Source organism: Serpula lacrymans (assembly GCF_000218685.1).
Source record: "Serpula lacrymans var. lacrymans S7.9 unplaced genomic scaffold SERLAscaffold_7, whole genome shotgun sequence".
Taxonomy (NCBI): Eukaryota; Fungi; Basidiomycota; class Agaricomycetes; order Boletales; family Serpulaceae; genus Serpula; species Serpula lacrymans.
In genome coordinates this window covers 260,514-279,971 of record NW_006763296.1, presented here as the reverse complement: position 1 = coordinate 279,971, position 19,458 = coordinate 260,514, and the positions used below count along the sequence as shown (strand labels likewise).

Genomic DNA, 19,458 nt, shown 5'->3' with positions numbered 1-19,458 from the left:
GTTTGCAGAAATCCTCAATTCGCTTTCTCGACGTTCATCGCGACATCGCACGATAGCCATCAGAACATCTTTGTCTGCGTATAACCCCCCCATACATCGTAGTTTTACCAACAGGACCTTTGCAACCAAGATGTACTCTTCAGTCCAACCGTTCGATGTCGGAAAGCTCAAGGTTTCAGATATACACTCGCTATAGTACGTCGGGGGGTCATTCGTACTCACCATTTGCGTGAAATACTAAGCAAATGAGCGTACTTTGGTCGACACTAGCTACGAAGTGAGCGGAAACGTGAATGGAGCACCAGGTAAAGTGGCAATCAGGTTCCTGGGTTCAGCTTCATTTATCTTCCAATCTATCAGTGGTATTCCTCCATGGTGAGCTCCGGTCTTTCATCTTCTTTGTTTCGTGAAAGTTATAAAAGGAGTGTCTGTCATCTAGGAGGGCCTGGTAGTGGTGTAGATGTCAAGGACAGAGGATTTTTCAATCCAGAGAAATACAAGGTTGGTATCTTTCCTCGAACACTCATCTATCTATAAGTGCCACCTTGCCAATAGATCATTTTATTTGACCAACGAGGTTCTGGTAAATCCACTCCGTGAGTTCTGTTATCCTTCCTTAGCATATGGAGCGTTTCCAACGAATCTACACAGGAATGCATGTCTAGAAGAGAACACCACATGGGATCTCGTGAAAGATATCGAGAAACTTCGTGAACTTCTCAAGATCGACAAATGGCATGTTTTTGGTGGCTCTTGGGTGTGTCTCCATAAATTACCATGATTTCACCCCATTCTGAGCCCTCGTTTCAAACCCTTAGGGTTCGACCCTTTCTTTAGCGTATACTCAGGTAAGCATCGTTTACATTTTTACTTGGCACTTCACTCGAAGTGTAGGACAACATTTTAGGCACACCCTGACCGCGTCAAGAGTCTCGTACTACGGTCAACCATACGTCACGCTTCTGCCTATATTTCCATACTGACTTTCTAACACTAACAGGGGCATTTTCACGCTGAGAAAAAGGTCTGTTTTACGATGCATAATAAATGATTTTTATCTGATCGTTTCATTTGCGTTCTAGCGAGCTCAAGTTCTTCTATCAGGACGGGACGTCCCATTTGTTCCCAGAGGCCTGGTAAAGATTTCGCGCCCTCCAGTTCACTTTCGTTTCGAAATTCAATCGTTAACGCACCACAGGGACGAGTATGTTGCTCCTATTCCGGAAGCAGAGCGCCAAGACATGGTCCTTGCATATCATGCTCAACTGAATGCCGTTGATGAGAGCACTCAACTCAAGGCTGCAAAGGCATGGACCAAATGGGAGTGCGTACATCAAAATTTTGCTATCCTGCTCTGCCTTATCTTGTAATAATTATAGGATGTCAACGTCGAGGCTCAAGGTGAGCGCAGAAGCAGTTGCAGAAGCAGAAAAAGACGAATTTGCTCTGTGAGTATATCTGGCCTAGCTAATTAGTATTATTCTCTCTTGCTGAACATATTCAAAGTGCTTTTGCCAGAATCGAGAACCATTATTTCGTGAATGAGGTAATTGTTGTGGTTTGGTGATTCGAAACCTACATTGATGAGCTCGTAGGGCTTCATGAGAGACGGTCAGTTGTTGGAAAAACAAGAGATCGATAAAATGTACGTTTGTAACTACACTTCCAGATTCACTCTCTTAGCCTTTGGTTTCTTATAGCCGTCACATTCCTTGCATCGTTGTCCAAGGACGGTATGATGTAGTCTGCCCCGTATGTCTCTCCTTGAATCGTATCTTACCGAGTGTCTTGACTATTCGCCTGCAGGCAACGACGGCCTATGCTTTGAAGAAGGTATAGTGCTTTAATTCTCAGCTGTAGATCTCGTACACTCATCGTTGTTTCGCTCAGGTCTGGCCTGAGATCACACTTCATGTTGTCGCAGACGCAGGTCATTCTTCTCGTGAACCGGGTATCGAAAAGCTTCTTATCGAAGCTACGGACAAGATGGTTGATATGTAAAATCTCAAAATTCTGGGTGCTGAACTTCTAACGGCGATCTACTTGAACGAATAACTAAATAGTACTTGAGGAATATTGTTAAATACCAGCCTGAAGTGACGGAAATTCTGGAGCAATATAAAGTTGTATTTTTAATAGGCTGAGATACCGGTCTTTCATTGTGCGCAGCTTCACAAAAAATCTATCCGATGAGTATGATACGATGAAGCGTAAGTATAAAAAGTAAGCGGTAGCTACATACGTGAACGTGAAAGCAGGTTGCAATAATCGATATCATGGGAACCACGTCAAAGCTAGCCAGTGAGAAATACGTAGAGAAATGAGAAAATATGTAAGGAAACCCTTAAGAAAGCCGATATAAGGATCGAGATATATACAATGTGTTAAATCTAATTTTATGATTCAGAGGTTTCTTCAGGATAGGGCAGAGCCATCTCTCCCATCAGTTCTCCATGTACACGGAATCGATAGATGCAAGTGAACTCGTCACGGCCCCAGTTGTTGTTTATAACCAACACAACAACACCAAAATCGATACCGAGATCTTTGATTTCCTGCGATACGGGGAAGGTCTGAATATTCCTTGATGAGTATATGTCGTATGTGAACGATGCGATGCGAATGTAGGGTTCCGACGTTGGGAGCATGCTGGGGTATTCCGGTTCCGATTCCTCCACATATTCCAAACCTTCTTCTTCCGCTATCCTCCTCGCCTCCTCGCGGCGTTTGGCCTTATCCGCCTGCCACTCTCTCACCTTAGCCAAGTTATCTTTACCATCCACAAAACCCCAGACTTCCATGTCTCTAGGCGCTGAGCGGAGATCAAATGCCACTTCCTTAGAAACGTGGTCGATGGTGAAGTCCGAGACATAAGCAGGGTATGCAAGCATTACACCCACTGACCCCTTGGTACCCTCCATCGGCCAGCAGTATCCATTATGTACCTCGTGATGCAGCACTGTAACTGGAGTCCTTCCCGTCGCAGTTCCTTGCCCTGAAACTAAACCGTACAGACGTGCGCCCAACGTTGCAGGATAAATAGTAAGCGTCTGGCTGGTGAGCGATGGTATGAGTCGCGCTCCAGCGGAATGGAGGGCAAAGTCGGGTCGCGAGAGGTCGTCCTGCTGACTGTACTTTAAGACAGCAGATTCGACCAAGTGACCAATGAGAGAAGTGACATCATGCCCATCGCTCGACTTGATGGTAATACCAGAGCCCGTAGCACTACCAGAGGAGAGCTTGTTCCACCAAGCCGCACCAGAAGCTGCAACGCCTCCAGCCTGACGGAATTCTTGCCTAGTTCGAGCGCCTCTTTCACACCGCCTTCTACAGTGCCTAAACGTTCCTCCAAGACCTTCAGTTTCCCCCTGGCTTCTTCATCGCTCACTTCTGCAGCATGTCGTTCTACAGATTCTCGCGGGTGGGCCTCAACTTCCTGGACATGCGATTGGACCGCCTCCATCTCTTCACGTACTTCCTGCAGACTTCGACTTGTAGCGGCTTGGAGGAGGTGCTGCGCTTCCACAGAACGCTTAATTTCCTCCTTGACACGGGCCTCAAGAGCAAAGATCCTGTTGATCAGCTCTGCGTTACTCCGAGCATCCACATCCAGCTGCGAGCGAGAGCGTTGGTGATCAAGGGAAAGTCCCGACAATGCGCTTTCGATATTTTGTAGTCGCGCAGTAAACTCGGTAAAATCCGTGATTGGGGTATCTGGGGCATAATAAGTAGGTGGGCCTGAAATGCGCGAGGGTATCCATTGGAGGAAAGGATCGCGAAGAGCATACCAAGCGGCGTACACGCTTAGCGCTACCATTAAGTATTTTCCCAGTTGAACAAAAGGACCTGGATTAGTACGTGAAACCATATCCGCGGGGCGACGTAAGATCACATCGACGATTGTCCCGAGCACCTTACCAGCGAGCATTGCTACCGCAGTGCACACGTCGAGCAGAAAATGCAGTACGGCCACTATCCCTCGCCACAGCCTATTTACCAGCTTACCCAAAAGTCCTCCTATTGAAAATGATTTGGACCGCGCTGGCACTGGTTGGCTACCCATATACCCATCCACCACAGGTGGCTCATCTATCTCTGGTATTGATTGTAGACCAGCCTCGACGTCCATCGACTCATCTTGCGAAGTCTCGTGCACCGGTGGGATAGATCCTCGTACAGATGGAGGGGCCGAACCCCGCGGAATAGACGTCCTTTGAGGAGCTGATCGCTGTGTAACGTTGATAAGAAATAGAAGAAATAGATAAAGACTAATTCATGGTGATCACTAACCTGTTCGTTACCACTGCTGCTCCCTTCCTGTTCTTCTTCTCCTATTTCCTCTAAATTCCTATTACTTCCACGTCCTTTTCTTCTCCTCCGCTTACCATAACTTGCTACGGGAAGTGTTGTTAGGGGTCCCCCGCCCAATTCTTTCTTCTTCGCTCGCCGTCTCCTCTTTTTCCCATCGTCTGAGAGGTCATCCTCTGATTCTTCCATTTCTGATACAGACGGGCGATACGCCTTGTTATCCATGGACATCCGGTTCCGCTTATGTGTTGCATTTATCCTTCGAGACGATGCTTTGGCGTCCTGATCTCCATTTTGGTCTTCTCCTTCCTTCTGACCTTGCATCTCTTGGTATTCACGCTCCTCTGCAGAGTAATCGTAACTGGAATCTTTGCCGTTTGATACATTTGAATGATCTGCTGGTTCTTGTGATCGCTGCCGCAGGTAGAACGTCGCAGGTGCCAGCACGCGCTTCGTGATGTCTACCACCTGCTCAAAAGGAGTCTTCGCACGACCATTTTCGTCCACGGCTTCATCCTCCCCTTCGGAGTCCGGGACCTGCGTGACTGAAACCTGTTTCGAAAGCGGTATACGGTTAGACCGCTGAGACAGTCTGTTTGGTGGTGGTGCAAGGCGTCGATTGCTTATGGACTGAGTCTCCTTCTCATACTCGACTGACGTGCTTCGTGGTACATTGAGGTTGGTTTGGGACCCTGAGGCCCAGGAATGATTGGGATTATTGGATTGCATTTCGTGAGAGCTCGATGCTGCTTGTAAAAATGCAGTTGCGATATTAACTGATGTGTCTTTAACACTCCACTTCTCTGGGCGAGGTGGTGAGGTGATGGTGCGTGGTCCCAACTGAGCGCTGGGACGAGTGTGGGTGGTTTGTTCTCGCTGTTTGATATGAGCGTAGCGTACGAGGGCAGGTTCGTCTGTATTGCCTTCTTGCCCCAGCTCTTGCGTTGAATTGGCCGATAAGGGCTTTGGCGGAGATCGGGTAGCGGCAGTGGGTGCTCTGGACATGTCTTATCTAGACAACCTTTCAAAACCGAATGGTATTTATGACTCACCCGTAAGCGTAAGAGGTTGGGATTATGCGCTGAGGACTGGTAGGGGGGTTGACAGTTCTGGGGTTGTTATGGTTGGTGTTGGGATTTTGCCTATTGAGAAAAGTGCGGTGATCGAGACGTCTGCCTTGACCTAGTGGTGTGCCCGAGAATGACATGTACTATCCACGCGACGTATGGCCAGTGGTATTGAGAATGAGTTTACCTCGTTTTCAGCACGTTTCGGCAGGGCGGAGGCAGCGTGTTAGCAGAGAAATAACGTTGTGATGTCGGGTGAGGGTAACAGAAGGCGGCCCTCACAGAACACAGGCTGGTTTATACTTGCAGCGATGGTGGTGGTTGTAAAGCAAGGTGTGAATGTGTGTTTCTGGCTGTGATTTGTGTGATATGAGGCTTTGCAAGGTGGATGTCGGTGGCATAACAAAACGCGCATGGCAAAGCGTGGCCCTCATCATCTCCGTTTACCTCTGTTTGCACCGCGTATATTGTATCCCAAAAAGGCAGTTGTAGTCTTCAGACAATGCCCTCAAAGCCACAAAGCCATTGTATTACAAGGCAAGCACAGGCCCCATATTAATTCCTTGTTTACTGTCTCTCAATAAACTCATAGACCCATTCCACGGAGACTGTATTCACCGTTGAGTCTTTGCTCTGCAATATATTCCAAAGCAGGGAATTGTTTATTATTGTTGATCCAGCACTGCTTTGATAACACGTACCGTCACATGTGTTCAATATAAAGCCGTTTCCTGAACCTATCGATCGCCCAATCACTTAATAACTGCTCGTGCCCCCCGACCATGTGTAAAGGTCGTCAAAACACCTTTCGCAACATACTACAGAGTTCGTGTAACAGAAACTGTCCTGAATATGAAAAGAGAAAGGAAAAACCAAGCCGGAGAACCATGCACGATGCTCAAGATCAATCGAGAGGGAATTTGCTTTATTATTCGTCACAAAACATCGTGCGGCACTCCGGTATAAGGAACGTTATTGAGTGACGTGTTGGCTCAATAATCATGTAGTACACGATACAGGCAATATGTACAATACGACCCGCGACAGGGAAATAATCACTGCAATAGCATCAGTAAACTCCTCAATATCATAATCGAACAAGGAGCGGAGATGCTTACAAGGAAGTAATCCGGTACACGTCGTGAAACGAGGGGTTCTCCAGCCCGCGGTGCGGGATCGAATTGTAGGCTGGACATGGTATCGTGTGACATGAGATGAATACTTGAAGAAAATATGTCGCAAAACTCACAAGCTGTACGATAATTTTTCGTCTATTTCCATGATAGCCGCTTGGTTACCACACCTGTAGCAATAGTTGGGTGCACTGAAGATGGTCACTACATTTCTATCTTGCCCCCAGCTGTAACCTGTGTCGTCCCAGAAAGGTACCGATATGGAAGAAGGTTTTGCGTTGCATCAATAAGAGATTGATGCATGTTGTATTGGCAATTGGTACATACCCTCCATGACTAACTGATGCGCTCGAGCAACAAGTGTAAGCCCATTGTTATGGTTGAATGCCTCTGAGATATCCTGCCCAAAGGTATACCCCGCACCGCGAGGAGATATTCCCCAACCACATCGGTCATCGGGATCAGACCACAGTAGGTCGCACATCGGTCCTTCGTGAGGAACTTCTTGCACTCGATCGATGGAGCGCACATGATCTAAGGTGTCAATTGAAGGCGAGAGACCTCCGTGCAAGCAGAATATCTATTGATGATATCATTAAGTATGTGACGCAGGGGCTGAGATCAAGAGAAATAGGGGGGATACAAACGAGAACGATGACATCGCCCAAAGTTAATGATGAAAGAAAGACCTACTTGGTTATCGATGAGAGCGGTAAGGGGAAGGAAGTCGAAGAGGTCGGTGAAGAAACGCCAAACATTGGCATTTCCGTATTTGCGAAGACATTCGTCATAGAAGCCGTACACTTGCGTGATTTGTCTCGACTCGTGGTTCCCCCGCAAAATCGTTACGCGATCCCGATACCGAAGTTTTAGTGCCACAAGCAGCGTCACAGTCTCAACAGAGTAGTAACCACGATCGACGTAGTCGCCCATGAAAAGATAGTTGGTATCCGGCGAGTTGCCTCCGATGCGAAAAAGTTCTGACAGATCATGCTGAGAGTTTAGATAGCGAGAGAGGCGTAGACAATGCGCATACGACGATCAGTGATGCAGATTTGACAAAACAATATAGTTGTGAAGACGTACGAATTGACCATGAATATCGCCGCACACGGTGACTGGACATCTAACAGGCTGCACATTGGACTCTTCCATCAAAATCTCCCGTGTCTGCGTTCCACATCATCAGATCCAGGCTGGTCATCCTTAGGCGGCCCAAGTGGCGCTTTATCGGTGTTGTCTGCAAACGCACCTTGTCGCAGAGTTTTTTTACGTCTGCCTCGGATAGTTGTTTGCATTGGCTTAATTGTTCGATCCATCCGTCAATCTCGTGTTCCATGGTTGCTTTTGCGTGTAAATGAATGAAGACACAAGGATAAGAGACGTAAAGATGGCGGCTGTCCAATTGCACTTGTCAATAAACCCTAGGTCACCGTCACGCCGTATATGCCGACTGTCACAGGTGAAGCGTGACGCAATACCAGATCGCGAGACGCGTTCTTTGCAGATTTCATAACCGCACTGTAAAATGGCACAACCTGAAGCTGTCTATGCTACTGACGAGGTGCGTAATAATCATTATCGTAACTCTGTAACTGACCTGTCTTTGTAGTACGGAAGGCCTTTTATCATCCTGCGGGAACAGGGAAAGAAGACAAGGAGTCATGGTGTCGAGGCAATCAAGGCAAGTAAATCATTTTACTATCAAACCCGTCATCTTCACACAAAACCACCCTCAGTCCCATATCCTTGCTGCACGCACAGTTGCGAACATCATTCGTACATCGTTAGGTCCAAGAGGTAAGTACTGCTGATCTACTGATGTTGTGGTGTGCTACAGTTCTTACCACTATCGTGCAGGGCTGGACAAAATCCTTATCTCGCCAGATGGTGACATCACTGTCACTAACGATGGTGCTACGATCTTGGGACAGATGCAGGTGGAACATCAGATCGCAAGACTCCTCGTGCAGCTTTCCAAGAGTCAGGATGATGAAATCGGAGATGGGACGACGGGCGTTGTTGGTGCGTCAGTTTTTTTACTTTCATTCAGTCTTTCGTTTTGATCAGTACTACTTGCGTAGTCCTCGCTGGTGCATTGCTGGAACAAAGCGAGGCTCTCCTTGACCGAGGAATCCATCCGATCCGTATTGCAGATGGTTTTGACAAAGCATGTACAGTGGCCGTGGAACAGCTCGACCGCATTTCAGATCGCGTCGAGTTCTCCAAGGATAGTAACGCTAATCTCCTCAAGACTGCCATGACCAGTCTAGGAAGCAAAATGTACGTCGGATGACCTTGCATTATCATTTTCTACATCTTAGTCATTTATCCCGTCATGCAGTGTCTCAAAAGAACACCAACAATTTGCTCAGATAGCAGTTGATGCAGTACTTACTGTGGCCGACCTTCAACGCCGCGACGTTCCTTTCGACCTCATCAAAGTTGAAGGCAAAGTTGGCGGGTCCCTTGCAGATACTACACTTATCAGAGGCGTATTGATCGATAAAGACATGTCACACCCTCAAATGCCAAGTTCCGTTTCCGACGCCCGACTTGCGATCCTCACCTGCCCCTTTGAGCCGCCCCGCCCAAAGACAAAGCATAAGCTGGACATCACCAGTGTGGATGAATTCAAAAAGCTGCGAGAGTACGAAAAAGAAAAGTTCGCGGATATGATCAAGAAAGTAAAGGATACTGGCGCCAACTTGGTTATCTGTCAGTGGGGCTTTGACGATGAGGCTAATCACTTGCTGATGCAAAATGAATTGCCCGCTGTCCGCTGGGTTGGTGGCCCAGAGATCGAGGTGCGCAATTGCTTATATCAGTAAAGCTACTTATTGACGTACCCAAACCTTCTATTCAGCTCATAGCAATAGCCACGCAGGGTCGTATCGTGCCGCGATTTGAGGATCTTACTGCAGAAAAGCTTGGTAAAGCAGGCATAGTGCGGGAGGTCTCCTTTGGCACCACGCGTGACAAGATGCTTGTCATTGAGGAGTGCGCCAACTCTCGTGCCGTGACGATTTTCGTTCGTGGAAGCAATAAAATGGTTAGCTCACTGCTGCCTAAACCATTAAAAACGATATACTGATTGCTATCGCTTTCAGATCGTTGATGAGGCAAAGCGTGCATTACACGATGCCATCTGCGCAGTGCGAAACCTCGTGGTAGATAACCGGGTTGTTTACGGCGGAGGCGCTGCCGACATTAGCTGCTCAGTTGCTGTGTCGAAGGCTGCAGACGAGGTAATTGGAAATCAGCATTCCAGCTAATGACTTTATAACGTAACAAATTGCGCTAGATTCCATCGATCGAACAATACGCTATGCGTGCCTTTGCATCCGCTTTGGATGCTATCCCGTTGGCGCTTGCGGAGAACAGCGGATTGTCACCTATAGAGACGCTCACCGAGGTGAAGAGCAGACAGGTCAATGAGAAAAACACACGCCTAGGCATAGACTGTTCGGGTCGGGGCGAGAATGGTACGCATCCCGCTTTCTCTATCGCTCAAGGCATGTTCTGAGGCGATACACTGTATAGATATGAAGACCCAGTTTGTATATGACCCTCTAATCTCCAAAAGACAGCAATATCTACTTGCTACACAGGTGAGTCATTCTATCGATCAACCTATTATGGAGCCTGAATCTTTTTCATCGTTCTAGCTTGTACGTGCCGTTTTGAAAATTGGTAAGTCCCTCTGGATTTCCACAACTTCACGAGCTTACGGATAATGCCATTTTAGACGATGTCATAGTGTCAGGTCAAGACGAAGAATAGATGGAGTCATCTAGAAGATTAAAACCCAATTGATACTGTTATACTGCATGTAATCGTTACATATTCCGTTTATCATCGAATTCATTTACAGAAATTGAGCGCTTTATCGTGAAACGATACGATCATTGCAAGTCATTGCCACAAGTAGCCCCGAATATGCACAGCATATTTTGAAATGGCAAGATGATCCGGTAGTTAAGACTTATTCTAGCTTCAATACAAAAGTATGTGAGTCATTTAGAAAATTAGTAGACTTCAAAAATGTGCGTATCAGTTAACTACGCACATACTATTCCGTGCTGTTAGCGCCTTCATGTGAAGCTTCTTCCGTATCGATGATGCTATCTATGGTCGCCGCGAATGAGATCTCGTCATCGTATTTGTCAACTTGAAGGGTTTGAGCAGCCCTCCTTGCCTCTGAATAAAATGTGAAGGATGACTTCCCTACATCGACTGACCTCCCGAAATCAATCATTCGGAAGCTGGACACATCGCTAGACGCTCGGACGGTAGGTGACTCGGTCAGTGGACCAGGTTGTACCACGAAATTACGGAGAGCAAAAGATTCATGAAGCCACCCTTCACGGTGGAATTTGTAGAGCAAAGAAGCACACTCTCTCCTCTGGTCTTTTGTGAGATTTTCTGGCGTTATCGGGGAACCACAGTCCTCGAGCAGCATGATTGGGCTCAAGTAAAGCTCTTGGGCTTCGGAAGACTTGGATCGGGAATGCTTTGACGAGGAATCCTTCTCTTCCTTTTTCGATAGCGGGTCTGTGGCATCTTCATCGATACCTCCATCGGGTGTGTCGGGAACATAATAGCCGTAGAACTGAGGGACGACGGCGCCCACCGGAACCGGATCTCGCAGAGGTTTGATTAGATTGTACCCATTCCAATGCTCAAAGAAATGTGCTGGGAATTTTTGGTAATTGCTGCATTCTATATCGAGATGATTGTCATCCTGAACTGAAAGTTTGGCTGCAACCCGCACTTTGGCAGTACGAGGAACGCCTTTCCCCCGCGGTAGATTATGCTCACAGAGTCCTGGTGCATAAGAAGGATGTTGCCATCTAATCTTTGGATGAGAGGTGATAGTCGCTGGCCCTTTGTAATCTTTTAAGGGGGGAATAATGCCGGCACTAGAAACAGACCCTGCTTCATCGAGAGCATAGCTCGACAAATCCACTTCCGCGTCCTTATGCGAAGAAATTCCTTTTGATGTTTCTTGATTGGGGTTCAAGGAACTTGCAATACAGCTATCCCTAAGTTCTTCCATGCCATCCAAGACACACGTGTTACATTTTTTATCTGCTACCAACACGGTGCGAGGAAGCTCCAATTCAGCCTTGTATACGAAGGAATGATTACCTTCACCAAGGATATGTTTGGCGGATAGGTAAAGATGAGCCTCTGGAACCATCTCTGGAGGCGAACGTCGTGGAGGAACGACGCAAACGATTGGACCGTGATCTTCTTCTTTTGGCATAAACAGAAGTTCGGGTCCATCTCTCGCTTTCTTCTCAGACGCGTCTATTGCGGCTTTACGGTCTTTGAGCTCATCCTCAACCATTTGTTGACCAGAGCTAGATAATCTGAGACTGTACGTCCGAACGATGTCCTTTTTTTGTGTCCATGGTGTGTCATGGTCTTTGTGCACAGCGCTTACTGATAAGACGTTCCAAGGGTCATGAACGACGAGTTTCTTGGGTAGAAGATGGAGTGGAAGCCGTTTTTGTAGCTTTGGGGGATCTTCAGGAAGAGCGAATGGGATAAAAGGCCACGGGTAAGGGTAGGAGGGTAAATCGAAGAAAGAAGGTTCAAATGATATCTGAGTGGCTCCTGATGAATTTGCTTGCGCCTTCCCTTTCCTCATGGAATAGCTGTCGAAATCCCCAGCATGAATTCTTTTGTCAGATTCTTCAATGAGCTTTTCAATATCATACGGTTGCAGCTGGCGTGGGTTTTCCTCTTCGTCTGCCCGACGTAACTCGTCTGCTGCGACGAATTCGCCAAATGTCCGCACCGCCTTCGCAAGTCTGCTCCCAGTGTCGGCCGACCGATGGAAGAGGTTTCGAGGCGAACGAAATACAAGGTAAAAGTCATAGAGGGTGGCTCCCCAGTACCCGATACCATTTGATGTCTCTTTTCCTCTTATGCCAGGATCATTTGCTTCAGGAATGTATTCTCCCCTTGAATCTCGGGGCCAAGCACGAAAGATAATACGTTTACGGTCATCGTTCCCAGCGTCCAGCTCCTCTCGGATGTCTGGGGGAAGTTTGTGTAGATCTACCTCTGTGGCTTCTTCTTCCGAGACGTCGCTAGAGAGCGGTGACTGTGGTGGTGGTGGTGGCGATGGCATGGCCGTTTCCGATGCAGCCGCCATCTGCGAACGTTCTATACGGCTACGCGCCTTGCTAGTGTTCAAAAAGCCGCGCTTCATCTGTGTTACTAGTAAAGATGAATAATCTAAGCCAAATTGTGCGCAGAATCAATACCGAACTTGTGGAGGAATGGACTGCTTACTGATATTATATCAGTCCGTAGTACTGATCAAGGCTGATTGTTGTTGGATGTAGCCTTGAAGGAGAACTTGAAAGGGAGCGAGTGGCATATTGCCAGGCTTAGCCACAGGAGTAGCAACTATGGTAATAGAGTAACGGTCCTCAAAGCTCGCTTACTAATCCCTGCTACAAGGCCATCGTGCACAAAACTATCATGATGAATTCAGCTGTAGATTGGACAAGTCTAGCTCAATGACATGACTATGTAGCAACCTCTCTTGGTCGCTGATGACAAGAGCAAGCGGTAATTCTAATTCTCGTCTTTGCTCTCACTCTGGCTGCTTTCCTCTTGGAACGATAGTGCGTTAAAGTCATTGAAAACCATCTTAGCCACATAGTCCTCGGGATGGAATAGATACCTGAGCATGTCTATATCATGCGCTTTTTCAATCTTCTTCCCATCCTGTGCGCTCCGGGGACGATAGATCCCATTTCGATCGACGTAAATCGAATAGCATGTTGCTTCAGCTAGACCAGCCCTATTGAAGTCGAAGAGCATAAAGTTGGTTGATGTTTCGTCTTGTTGATCTTGCACAAAGAGGTTGACATCACGAAGGTCACCATGAACGTAATCTGCAGCATGTAGCTTTTTGATGAGGCCGAAGATGGCTAGAACAGATCGCAGTGTTTCAACGACCATCTCCTCGTTCAAAGAGTGAATAAATTCGCGGTAGTGATAAATAGCTTCCAGAAAGGGCTCTGCACCGCTACACTACATGAAATCTCTTTCTTTCCCTCCGCTATCAATGCAATGAACTTCCCAGCCATCAAATGACCATCTGTTCTATATCCTTTCGAGCCATACTCGGTAGTAGAAATATCTATACCATAGGACTCAAGAATTGTTCTAAAAACGGTCATTCTTGCAGTCTCAGAAGGATAAAAGGTACACAATGACGTCGAAAGCTCGTAAATGAAATGATTGTCCTTGTAGTTTGGTTCGTAATCTTGATAATCATCCATGAACTGCGCAAATATGGGCTCCAGAAGCGTAACGGGAATAGGGCTGGCAGCTTCGGAAGGATGATTGCAAAGGAATTCGGTTCTGCATTGTTTAGCCGAGAATACAGATGGCTTTTTGCCAGACAGAGGAGCTTCAAATACATGTTTTGAAATATACTCAGTTCATTGGTAGATAGGCGAGAGATTCGGCCCAGCTAAAAGAGTTAGGAATCCGGATGATGATATGAGCATTATAAAGGGAAGAGTCAACGACAGACAGCTCACCGGTGGCTGGATTTTGAACGATGATGTGCAGGTGATCCTCCTTAGGCGGTTCGGAGAAAACTTTGGATATCTTGTCAAGACCTTTTAATGGTCGGGTGAGCTTCTTTTCCTCTGAATCGTCCCACAGACTAAGCGTGCCTTCCAGTTGCTCATCGTCAGGAAGGCAAATGGAGTAGAGATCGAGATCGCTCGCATCCACATTGCGTAACTTGTTGGTGTTGACATTCTTGATGACATCTCTGAGGTTCGAGACAGTCTCTGAACTTGAGATTTTGACATTAAAGATGCTTTCAACATCTGAACCGTAGATCCAGCAGGTAATAGTCCAGTCTGGGACCACAACAGGGAGTCCAATTGTGAGTCATAAAGTTTGCTGTCAGAAGGGTAATAGGATACAGTGATAAATGCGTACAAGAACTGGGTGCACGGACGATGATGAACCACACCCCTTCCTTAGAGTCGGGGGAAATGGCTGATAATTTGTATCGTCCGTTGAGCTTCCTTTCCTCTGAATGATCCCACCGACTAAGTGAGCCTTCCAGTTGTTCATCGTCAGGAAGGCAAATGGAGTAGAGATCGAGACCGCTCGCATCCAAATTGCGGAACTGTAAGGAGTTCTTGTTCTTGATGACATCTTTGAGATCTGAGACAGTCTCTGAACTTGAGATGTTGACAGTAAAGATCTTTTCAACATCTTCACCGTGAACCCAGCAGTTGAGTGTTTCCATGCTGTGGCACTTGGTTAGATTGACACAAATCTATAATCTATAACGAAGCATCACGAAAATAGGGGGAAATTGGCACATCTGACTGAAAATAGTCCGGAAAACGTTCTGTCCCAAACTTTTACGCACCTGCATGGGGATTAGTGTAGAAACTAGCGAAAACCTTAGATTTGAATGAAATTTAACTTAATATGGTAATTTCAGACATTACGGTTTAGTGGTGAAGTCAACGTGAAGATAAGATTCGCTATAATCTTATCATATAGAGATAAGATCGCGATAAGATTTATATTGAGAACTGATTTACACAAATGCATGAAAATGTCTGTGGGAATCCCATAAAGCGTGCACATGCCTCGAGAGAGGCCAGCACAACTTCACAAGCACTTCGTTGAATCGATAATGATCCTTCCGCAGGTTCACCTACGGAAACCTTGTTACGACTTTTACTTCCTCTAAATGACCAAGTTTGATCAGCTTCTCAGCAAACGAGTGCCGTTGCCAGCTCTCAAAAGCTAGTCCGGAGACCTCACTAAGCCATTCAATCAGTAGTAGCGACGGGCAGTGTGTACAAAGGGCAGGGACGTAATCAACGCGAGCTGATGACTCACACTTACTAGGAATTCCTCGTTGAAGAGCAATAATTGCAATGCTCTATCCCCAGCACGACAGAGTTTCACAAGATTACCCAGACCTTCCGGCCAAGGAAAATAAACTCGCTGGCTCTGTCAGTGTAGCGCGCGTGTGGCCCAGAACATCTAAGGGCATCACAGACCTGTTATTGTCTCAAACTTCCGTCGGCTAGACGCTGACAGTCCCTCTAAGAAGCCGGAGACCAGCAAAAGCCAGCCTGGCTATTTAGCAGGTTAAGGTCTCATTTGTTATCGGAATTAACCAGACAAATCACTCCACCAACTAAGAACGGCCATGCACCACCACCCATAAAATCATGAAAGAGCTATCAATCTGTCAATCCTAGTCATGTCTGGACCTGGTGAGTTTCCCTGTGTTGAGTCAAATTAAGCTGCAGGCTCCACTCCTGGTGGTGCCCTTCCGTCAATTACGATAAGTTTCAGCCTTGCGGCCATACTCCCCCCAGAACCCAAAGACTTTGATTTCTTTGTAAAGTTCTGATTAAAAACAACAACCACAAGTTTTGATTTACATAACTCAAGCTCACTCATAATTAATCAATATATCAAGTAATTTCCGCCTTGGGGGATTAAGGGGGGTTAAAGAGAAAAGAAAGCGAAGCGTAAACTATCTCCATACAGGGTTTGAACCATAAAGGTCCTCTAAGTACACTACATCTTCTCTTTCTGGAATAGGCCTTTGTGGAACAGGCTGGGCTATGCGTTCTACGACATTTCCTTGCCATTCTACACGCACTGGTTGCGGAGCTGGTTTGTCAGGTACATCGTAAAGGCGGTGGTCAAGGTTGACAACGATGGTGTTACCTGCGATCCATTCAGTGTTGATGCCCCTTGCCCTTATGTCCAATGGGTTTTCGTTTGATAGCCAAATGCATGGCTTACCCCATTTGATGGTTCACTTTGACTTGTACTTGTCGGTGACGATGAATTGCTTTTGAGCCCCAAACCAAGACTTGTAGTTTGGGAAGTGCTCTAGGCTGATGTCGTCGAGAACAATATAGTCGGATGCCTCGTTGATGTCGTCTGCATTGAACAAACTGTTCATGTAAGTATGACGACCTGTGAATTCCAAGGTAAGTATGATCGCACTTAAAACATGTCTTCAAAGACTCACCTAATGATCTAGCCCATTCCGTTTTACCGGTCCTAGTCGGGCCCCAAACCACTAACAATTTAGGCCTATCCCTTTTAGGCATCTCATTAGTTACCCAATCCCTCATTTCCTCTGTCAGGTGTGGGAATTCAGTAACTTCCAATACATATTGTTCCGGCTCGGCGGGCCAGTGCTTGTCGGCAGAGTTGATAATTTTGTTGTGGTTAACGACCCAATCATATGGCCTGAACGTTTGGACCTGCTCCTCGTACTCGTCCCTAGACAATGAGGCGATGATATGACCCCACTTTTCGTCCTTCTTAGCTTTTCCCATTCCTCCCTCTGCATCGAGGACGGCCTCTGGACCCTGCCAGGGTCCAAAGTGGTCCGCCCCTTCTTCTTTCTGGAGGTAGGTCCAGGCGTTGCATACAGACTTTGCAGAAGCCAGCCTGAGAAAGAAGTTAGGTTAGCGTCATGAAACTTGGACCAGCACTTAGGTCCCGCTTAGCCACACCTAACTCCCCAATGTAAATGCTCACCTGTTAAGGATAAGTGTTGGGGATATTAATCACGTGCCGCCGAAGGCGGTGCGAAAAACAGGCGAAAAACCTGGTTAGCAAGTTAGGGTTAAGGTTAAAGTTAGGGTACTTACGTTTTAACGTTTGGATGTATGCCATCCACGTCGAAGAAGGCGGGGTTTCTTGATCTGATTGGCACATCGAATTTGACGATGACATGCCAATGGGATCCCCCGTCCTGGTGGTGCTCTCTAATAGCAGCCCATTCCGCCAGTTGCAGCGATAATTGGGCGATCACATCAGAAAGGGCCTGGTTGGGCCTATCTCCGATCTATCCGGAAGGGCAGGTAATGTCTTGTTTAAGTTTAATTCGCTTATCTTATGTAATGGATGACTCACTTGGGAATATGTCAGTAGCATGTTTCTTGCTGACCAACGGAAGTTGGGGTTACCTCCTTCATGCCTCTCTCCACGTTGAGCATGACGTGCATTAGAAGCCTCTGAGTGCGCCGATGCGACAGAGGGCGCAGGTGAAGGCTGAATTCGACGTTGAAGTCGGCGATTTGGTGCCGGTGACAACGACCAGTTACTGATACGGTCGTCGGCGATTTCTCCATTACCCCTAGCAGAGGGGGTGGCAGGAACAGAAGGGGCGCATACTGATTGAGGAGCAGGAGAAGGTGTTAAGGTTGATAGTGTGGAAGGAAGTGACCAAATGAAACTCGCCATCGTGGCAGGTGTAGTGAGAGTAGGAAGGAGACCCATCATGTGCTTATATATCCCTTAGAGGGTAGTGATGTCACATGCGTGATGCAGACCGTCCCCACATAACTTAACATTGGTGGGGACGGTCTCTACCCTCTACCCACTTACCTGAAATGGACAAGGAATACCCAGTTCACACGGTTGTTGTCCAATCAGATTCTTTGATTAGGCTTAATCTACCTATATTGGGAAAGTTGGGTGCGCTCTCACGGTGCCCCTACCTAGTTAAAGGTCTACCCATCCATAAATAGACCTCTACCCAGGCAACCGGAATCATTTGTAATTAGGTTCAATCAGTCAGCTTGACGTGAGAACTGTCGTTAAGCACCCTGGATCATTTAACCCGTTAAAGCTTAGCTGGCGCAGCTAAAAAAAATGTTTGTTCTATAATAGGACACAGACCCTGGTTGCTAGCTCTCACGCTTCACAGCCTTCTAAATCAGATGATTAATCTATTTGTCATGCTGCTGCGCATCAGTCAGCATACTTCTAAGAATAGATTTTTTTCCCATCTGCTGTTAACATCTATAAATACCAGTTAGTAAGATGAAGTTTTCTTCAATGAACCATCATGTCCGCTTCACAATCGAAACAGTGCCCCTCTCCTCGTTGCCAGTCTCCCAACCCCTTCCTCGATCTAGAGGAGGCTCCTACCCGGCCCAATACGCCGTACAGCCTTGCTGAGGCTCCCAACCCAGTCCCCCCGTTGTGCAACCACCCCAGTCATGGGGTGAGTCACTGGGACAAGCATCCCCCCACTGTCGACCATCATTTCTTCGAAATGATGCTCCGCTTCGTGGAGCGGTACGAGGTGTCGGAGGATGGGTTCCGCCACCTCCTTACCGGGGTGAGGCGGGCCCTCAACGATGTGGGGTCCCACGAGCTCCCACCCCAGTCCCCATGCCCCCCCGGTCGCAAGGTAAGTAATTTATTTTTATTATTTCAATAGTCTTACTTATTTTAAGGAAATCAACGATTTGTTCCGTACACCCGGCCCTGTGACATTCACAGAGTCCCGTACCCCCGCCCTCCAAACACTTGTACAAGGCCGGGAAGGACCATCCGCTGACGGAGAGGAGGTCCCTAGAGGCCCATTGGAAGAGGCTGGCGAAAGCCCGCCTCGCTGTGTCGCCTCGGCGTCAGACAGCGAGGTTAAGGCCGGTAGTCCCTCTCTTCCCGGACCCCTTGGCGCCCCCGCCCTCTCCCAGTCGGAAGAGGACCTTTGGAGATGTGTCTCCCCAGGCCCCTGGCCTGACGTCCCCTCCGAGGACTCTGCTGCCCTACCTCCTTCCCCGGGCCCAGCGATGGATGAGCCCGCAGGACGAGTTCTCGCTGCAGGTGCCGGAGAATCAGCGGTACCTGATGTCGATCGGCCCGGATTACGAAGAACTCACCGTTGTCGGCAGTCATCCCGGGTGCCCGGTAATTTGGTACGTGGCACTGCAGGAGGTCGTAGACTCCGCGCTGGCGACAGCGGGAGAACCCCTCCAGCCCTGTTTGTACCGCGCTCTGAAATCCGCCTTTCGCTCGACAAAATGAAGTTGAGAATGGAAGGTTTGCGGCAGGACCTGGTGTTCCTGCTGGCAGGTGATGATATGGCTAACTTGGAGAAGGCCATAGAGGAG

General features: G+C 47.5%; 6 protein-coding genes across 6 annotated transcripts; 2 read left to right on the top strand and 4 right to left on the bottom strand.

Annotated features, from left to right (window-relative positions):
- Positions 1–16: 16 nt before the first annotated feature.
- Positions 17–2,159, top strand: SERLADRAFT_467276 (uncharacterized protein; the record flags this gene model as incomplete). Its single annotated transcript, XM_007318219.1, has 17 exons — positions 17–195; positions 271–305; positions 361–375; positions 440–501; positions 556–596; positions 652–757; positions 819–848; positions 908–942; positions 1,001–1,024; positions 1,083–1,136; positions 1,199–1,324; positions 1,380–1,448; positions 1,507–1,546; positions 1,596–1,645; positions 1,701–1,752; positions 1,807–1,833; positions 1,891–2,159. The coding sequence occupies 17 exons, from the start codon at positions 131–133 to the stop codon at positions 1,999–2,001; spliced, it is 942 nt and encodes a 313-aa protein (XP_007318281.1).
- SERLADRAFT_449028 (uncharacterized protein) lies at positions 2,159–5,515 on the bottom strand (the record flags this gene model as incomplete). The annotated part of the gene is made up of 4 exons (XM_007318218.1): positions 2,159–3,239; positions 3,260–4,228; positions 4,291–5,305; positions 5,361–5,515. 4 exons carry the CDS (start codon positions 5,513–5,515, stop codon positions 2,397–2,399), a joined length of 2,982 nt encoding a protein of 993 aa, XP_007318280.1.
- Positions 5,516–6,020: 505 nt separating this feature from the next.
- On the bottom strand, positions 6,021–7,924 carry SERLADRAFT_467271 (uncharacterized protein; the record flags this gene model as incomplete). The annotated part of the gene is made up of 7 exons (XM_007318217.1): positions 6,021–6,433; positions 6,494–6,563; positions 6,625–6,742; positions 6,836–7,088; positions 7,202–7,501; positions 7,595–7,678; positions 7,761–7,924. The coding sequence occupies 7 exons, from the start codon at positions 7,845–7,847 to the stop codon at positions 6,431–6,433; spliced, it is 915 nt and encodes a 304-aa protein (XP_007318279.1).
- Positions 7,925–8,012: 88 nt separating this feature from the next.
- On the top strand, positions 8,013–11,607 carry SERLADRAFT_467268 (uncharacterized protein; the record flags this gene model as incomplete). The annotated part of the gene is made up of 13 exons (XM_007318216.1): positions 8,013–8,072; positions 8,121–8,192; positions 8,248–8,308; positions 8,369–8,533; positions 8,593–8,791; positions 8,853–9,315; positions 9,375–9,560; positions 9,619–9,756; positions 9,813–9,993; positions 10,052–10,119; positions 10,177–10,201; positions 10,257–10,502; positions 10,578–11,607. The coding sequence occupies 12 exons, from the start codon at positions 8,037–8,039 to the stop codon at positions 10,289–10,291; spliced, it is 1,629 nt and encodes a 542-aa protein (XP_007318278.1).
- Positions 11,608–13,503: 1,896 nt separating this feature from the next.
- On the bottom strand, positions 13,504–14,883 carry SERLADRAFT_467257 (uncharacterized protein; the record flags this gene model as incomplete). The annotated part of the gene is made up of 3 exons (XM_007318215.1): positions 13,504–14,009; positions 14,080–14,409; positions 14,492–14,883. 3 exons carry the CDS (start codon positions 14,805–14,807, stop codon positions 13,978–13,980), a joined length of 678 nt encoding a protein of 225 aa, XP_007318277.1.
- A 1,181-nt stretch (positions 14,884–16,064) lies between these two features.
- SERLADRAFT_437869 (uncharacterized protein) lies at positions 16,065–17,797 on the bottom strand (the record flags this gene model as incomplete). Its single annotated transcript, XM_007318214.1, has 5 exons — positions 16,065–16,293; positions 16,357–16,516; positions 16,572–16,999; positions 17,203–17,399; positions 17,468–17,797. 5 exons carry the CDS (start codon positions 17,795–17,797, stop codon positions 16,065–16,067), a joined length of 1,344 nt encoding a protein of 447 aa, XP_007318276.1.
- Positions 17,798–19,458: the final 1,661 nt, after the last annotated feature.